The sequence below is a fragment of the Lampris incognitus genome, chromosome 15, assembly GCF_029633865.1.
Source record: "Lampris incognitus isolate fLamInc1 chromosome 15, fLamInc1.hap2, whole genome shotgun sequence".
Taxonomy (NCBI): Eukaryota; Metazoa; Chordata; class Actinopteri; order Lampriformes; family Lampridae; genus Lampris; species Lampris incognitus.
In genome coordinates, this window is record NC_079225.1 from 31,767,450 (window position 1) to 31,773,816 (window position 6,367).

General features: G+C 41.5%; 1 protein-coding gene across 1 annotated transcript; it reads left to right on the forward strand.

Moving 5' to 3' along the window:
- The first annotated feature begins 1,636 nt into the window (after positions 1 to 1,636).
- Positions 1,637 to 2,403, forward strand: ost4 (oligosaccharyltransferase complex subunit 4 (non-catalytic)). The gene is made up of 2 exons (XM_056295077.1): positions 1,637 to 1,781; positions 2,265 to 2,403. The coding sequence occupies exon 1, from the start codon at positions 1,637 to 1,639 to the stop codon at positions 1,748 to 1,750; it is 114 nt and encodes a 37-aa protein (XP_056151052.1). The 3' UTR covers positions 1,751 to 1,781; positions 2,265 to 2,403.
- The last annotated feature ends 3,964 nt before the right edge of the window (positions 2,404 to 6,367 follow it).

Genomic DNA, 6,367 nt, shown 5'->3' on the forward strand with positions numbered 1-6,367 from the left:
TGAAGAAAGGTCAGGGAGAAAAATGGAAAACATTTGTGATTTAGCGCAAGAGTACATTAAGAACAACTATTACAACTATTCAAGTACTTTTACAAACCGATCCAAAGATCCAAGTAGTGGACATGGGTAATATATATATTCCAGAATGTCATTTTAAAGGGATTTCCAATCAATTCTCAGCATAGCCTATACTGCTGAATGCACAACTATTATATTGAGCCTACAGTGGTTAGGGGAGGCAAGAGATGAATCGATAGAATAGATGAACTAATAGAATTGTGATTTGTTCAGATTTTTCTGCTGCAATGTACAGATTAACATCAGATCAAATAGTTAAGCGATTACCTTGAAACAGAAATCTTTATAGTATTGCTAAATTTTACAAGACTTGGACATACAGGGCAAAATGCAACATTTTTTCGTATTAGCAAGAATGCATCAGATTAGGTGTGAGGTTTATGATTGTAAGGAGATAGTTGAATGTGTTGTGATAGAATGTAATATTCTTAATGTAGAAAGATAAAGACTGAGGGAAAGCCTAGTAGGCTTTCTCTAATTGGGGAAGAGAATGGAATATCAAAGGACTGTCAGATATTAAATGGCATAAACGACGGGATTAAGGAAGGGTTTTTCTCCTATATTTAGGCATCTAACCGAGTTATGTCATGCCAGTACATATTCAGGTACAGTAGGTGGCGGTATGCACTTTTTTATGGTTGTTTGTGACCAATTAAGGACAGCGAGAAGAAGAACATCTTAATTTGGTTTGGAAAGTAACTAATATTTATGTGCGGTAGAGATTACATTTTTCGATATTGCTTCACCAACTTATTTATTTATGCTACCTGAGTCCCGGACGGATGCTGTACAGTCGTCAGCTCTGCTGCGTTTGTTTCTCTGAGCCCGTTTTAAAGTGACGTGGCCTTTGCCGTAGGCGGAAGTGGCGGTGTCGTCAACTGTACCACGCAACAGACACATCAAGAAGAAGAATAACACATCACCTGTGTAGTGGACAGCACTCAACCCGAAGTACAATGTAGGTGTCAAATGTAACTAACAATATTCATTAAGTGATTGATGCTATTCATATGACAGACGTGTTCTGCCTTTTAATCACCCACAGATTAAGATTCATATGGGATCTACTGTCTAGCTAACTACCAAGTACCTTAGCATTTAACTAGCTAACCGGTAACGATAACAAGTACGTTAGCCACTTGATGTGCTGTTAACTCATAGCAGAATGCTTTTGGGGTCGTTTGCATTATTCATTAGCAAACAGTTTATTTTCAGAAATGTTAATCCTTTCACAAGTAATATACTGCAAACTCCACCGGGCTGAATGTAGAATATTTAGCAGATCTGGAAAGGTGATGGCTGCAATGGCTAGAATCATAATCTGGTCTAAAAACTATGACAGTGTATTCTAGTAGTTGATTCTTCAGGTATCCCACAAAGTGTAAAATCCCTTCATCGTGAATATAAGGATTTCAGACAGTGCCATCTGTACGGAAACCAGCCATTTCGGTTTCACGCTCCTCGAAATTATAGCTGGGTTATCCCAGCAAATAAGAATAACGTGCTGTCTCATAAACTGGTGTTCTACTTCCCATCTTAATTCTTTATCACTTGCAGAATGGTGACAGACGTGCAGCTGGCAATATTTGCCAACATGCTTGGCGTGTCTTTGTTCTTGTTGGTTGTGTTGTATCATTACGTCGCTGTCAACAACCCCAAGAAGCAGGAATAGTTTCCGAGTATACCTCCAGCAGACTGCAGAGGTGAGCCTCATCCTCTGGTATTTGGGCATCACTTAACATAATTGTCTTAAGGTCAGTTTTTTTTTCATTGGATGGATAAGGTAATTCAAAATTATTCACCTTGGTGGTGTTTTATGGGACATTTTTAGCTCCAGTCAAAGGATTCATAAATTTTTTCCAGCCTTTGACTCAAATTCCATACACTTGACCCAGGGTAATGATGTTGGTGTGTTTGCTTGTGAACTGTCATTCTTCCATCTACATTAATACACAACCATCAACAAACTGTAGTTTGTGTTTTTGGACTGTAGATATCCACAAATATCCTTAACTGGTGAGACATGTTCATTTAATTTGTTGACTTGTTAATTTGAACGTTTGTAACGGAAAACTTAAGCCCTTTCAGCTAAAAATGAAACAATTGTACTAAGGTTAATAATGGCTGCTTACTCCTAGGGGAAGCCTATATCCCCTTTGACACCATTTTCTGTTTTCCCCCAACAGGTATGAGATGAAAATCCGTGCCACCATCCTGGAGACATTCCCTTCCTTCGAGCCCCAATCCTCTCCCCAAAAAATGAGTTTCTTTGTTCTTGTGCTTGTGAAGAAGTTTGTTTTTCTAATAAAATATGCCTGAATGTCACTTGCGTCTATGAAATTCCGATTGACATTATGCATGCACACAAGGTGTGTCCTAAAGGGGATGCAATAAGCAAAATATTTTTAAGAAAATTCCAGTGATACAAGAAAATTTATTTCAAATTATAACACAGTATTGGTCACAGTATTTCATTAATTTGGTAATGCCAGGGACATCCGGGTAGTGTAGCAGTCTATTCTGTTGCCTACCAACACGGGTATCCCAGTTTGAATCCCCGTGTTACCTTGGGGCTTGGTCAGGCGTCCCTACAGACACAATTGGTCATGTCTGCGGGTAGGAAGCTGGATGTGGGCATGTGTCCTGGTCGCTCCACTAGCACCTGCTCTGGCCAGTCGGGGCACCTGTTTGGGTGGGGAGACTGGAGGGACTAGCGTGATCCTCCCACACACTACGTCCCCCTGGCGAAACTCCTCACTGTCAGGTGAAAAGAAGCGGCTGGCGACTCCACATTTATCGGAGGAGCCATGTAGTAGTCTGTCGCCCTCCCTGGATCAGCAGAGGGGATGGAGCAGTGACCGGGAAGGCTCGGAAGAGTGAGGTAATTGCCGGATACAATTGGGGAGAAAAAGGGGGGGAAAAATCTGGTAATGCCAGCCACTCATTGTGTTAAAGATATATTTGTTGAATTAAGATTGTTATGTCAAGACATTTTCAACATACATGGCCTTGAATAAAATACATTTTTATAGCTTTTTTCCAAAGGGAATGTGGCTATATCAGGGTGTTGAGTTCAAAGCTCAAAAGGGAATGTTTCAGGTAAAAGTATACAACATGATATACATAAAATGAATGCAAAGTCTCAGCACACTGGAATAATGCAAAGCGCAGGAACCACACAATTTGCCACACATAATTGCAAAAAAGCCACAGTAATATAAATTTGAGGATAAAATGAGGTTTGAAAGGTGCTGCTGTGCTTATGGGTATATGAGGAAAAAGTCAGGCGCTGTCTGTATGAAATAACAGATAGTTAATGCAACAGTGCAAAACAGTACAAGTCAGAATGCATTTAAGACCACTCGTTGAGGGAGGAAAAAAAAAAAGGAGAGGACAACGGAAATGATAACATGCACACAAACGAAGGCTGCCACTTTGGCCATGCCAGCCTTAAGGTCAGGGCCCTGGTCTGAATCTCTAGATCAGCTACAAACATCTGGATGGGGTGTGCCTATCTTATTGTTATGGGGTCTTTGAACAAGGCACTTAACCCTTAACTGTTCCAATGGAGCTTCTCAAGCCAACAGTAGAAGACTGGTTGTACTGGGTGGTTCCCAGGTATGACTATATCCAGGCTCAGACTGGCAACTGGTAAATGCCAGATGGGCTGGTCCACTAGTGGGCTGCAAGGCCAGTAATGTGGGGGAAAATTGTGTGTGTGTGTGTGTGTGTGTGTGTGTGTGTGTGTGTGTGGGCGGGGGCGGGTTCGACCTGCCAGTAGCAGTCCACTTGATGTTGGAACAGCCCATCTGATTGGGGGTTACATGGTCCCAATTGTCAATAGGATACCTATTCTGTAAAGCAGGTGCAGGAAGTGCTACACTTGTCCTCCCCCCACTCCTTCAAGTAGATGCGTCCATCAATGTAATGTCAGAGGTCAAGTGAGAAATAATCAGATCGAGAGAACAAGTGGAAACTAAAAGTTAGAAGTTTGAATTGAAACTAAAGCTAGCCAGAAACTGATAAAGGTCCAGAAAAGCGAAAAGGTGAAGCGGAAAAGGTCAGAGAGAAAAAAAAATATTCAAGGGTGATGCTGCAAAATATTTTAAGTTAACATATTTATTCAAAAACACCGATGCCACTGATGAGTGCATTGATGAGATGTCTTCTAACCGCCTAAGGTAGGACATGCTATTCTATTTGCTGCTTAAGGCTGCTGTCCTGTATTTCAAATGATGTCAAGACGAGATTGTTATTATGGCTCAGCTGATTATTCACTCTGGGTCTGCTCCAATAGGATGCAGGCATGCTGCTTGTAATGGCGTGACTAGCAGTGAATGAACCCGTAATAGTGTCGGTAGCATGAAATCCTGACTGTTAAACCTGATGTGTGAATTACATCAGATCAGCTGCGAACACGGATGACTGACTATAAATACAGCGCTGTTAATTTCCAATTTCAGACACATTTCCAGATCATCATTAGGCTAGACCTACATGTCCAGTGTGAAAAGTGAGTTTGGCTGTTTTGTCATAAACTATATTCATGACATATGATTATGTCATGTCTTTATGCATGCTCAATAATCCAGGTGAGGAAATAATAGAAAGTTGAATAAATTCATCTGAACATAATGTTTATTGTTTATTTCTAAGTGACATCTTCAGTCTGGGTGCTGAGAGAGGAGGTGTGGTATTGTATGAGGAAGTCGGGAGTTGCAGAGAAGTATGTAGGAGTGGTGCAGGATATGTATGAGGGAAGTGTGACAATGGTGACGTGTGCAGTTGGAATGACAGATGGGTTCAAGGTGGAGGTGGGATTACATCAAGGATTGGCTCTGAGCCCTTTCTTGTTTGCAATGGTGATGGATAGGTTGACGGACGAGATCAGGCAGGAGTCTCCGTGGACTATGGTTTTTGCGGATGACATTGTGATCTGTAGTGAGAGTAGGGTGCGGGTTGAGGAGAGCCTGGGGAGGTGGAGGTATGCACTAGAGAGAAGAGGAATGAAAGTCAGTAGGAGCAAGATGGAATACATATGTGTGAGTGAGAGGGAGGACAGTGGAATGGTGAGGATGAGAGGAGTAGAAGTGATGAAGGCGTATGAGTTTAAATACTTGGGGTCAACTGTCCAAAGTAACGGGGAGTGCAGAAGAGAGATGAAGAAGAGAGTGCAGGCAGGGTGGAGAAGAATGTCAGGAGTGATTTGTGACAGAAGGTTACTAGCAAGAGTTAAAGGGAACGTTTACAGGATGGTTGTGAGACCAGCTATATTATACGGTTTGGAGACAATGGCACTGACAAAAAGACAGGAGGCTGAGCTGGAGGTGGCAGAGTTGAAGATGCTAAGATTTTGATTGGGAGCGACCAAGGAGGACAGGATTAGGAACTATTATATTAGAGGGACAGCTCATGTTGGACGGTTTGGAGACAAAGCAAGAGAGGCGAGATTGAGATGGCTTGGACATGTGGGGAGGAGAGATGCTGAGTATATTGGGAGAAGGATGCTGAATATGGAGAGAGGAAAAGAGGAAGGCCAAAGAGGAGGTTTATGGATGTGGTGAGGGAGGGAGGACATGCAGGTGGCTTGTGTGACAGAGGAAGATGCAGAGGACAAGAAGAAATAGAAACGGATGATCCGCTGTGGCGACCCCTAATGAGAGCAGCCGAAAGTAGTAGTAGTAGTAGATCTTAAGTCTGAGAATGAAGATGTCACTTAGTTGAGTGATGAAACGTATCTGTCAATAAACGTTGTATCCAGATGAACTTATTCAACCTTCTTTGATTTTCTTACCTGGATTATTGAGCATGCATCAAGACATTGGGTACATTTTCAAATGCACCTATCAATATGGACGCCAATGTTCTGGTTTTCTGAAACCTGTTGGAAGGAACATCAAACATGTTCTTCCCCATAGAGGCTACTTATTATTATCTGATAAAGACGTGAAGTTTTGCCTTTGTAAGCATAAGCTTAGTTGCATTTGCAAAGGATATGATCTACCTGTTAGAGCAAAGAGTGTGTGCTAGTTTTAGTTATTCTTATGGATGGCTCTTTTCTGTCAAGCATAATAAACGTGAATGTTTTCCATCAAACAAAAATAAATAAAGATATAAAAAATTAGCTTGCAATGCTTATCCATTTCTCCTCCAGTTAGGCCTCTTTTCAAGCCACTGCCCACTCCTTGTTTTTTTGTCAAGCATCAACTTGACATTTTTTCTACTTTAATCCTACTTTAAAGTCCAGCTTACAGGCTTTTTTTTGCCTCCATAAACTATGTGGATAGGA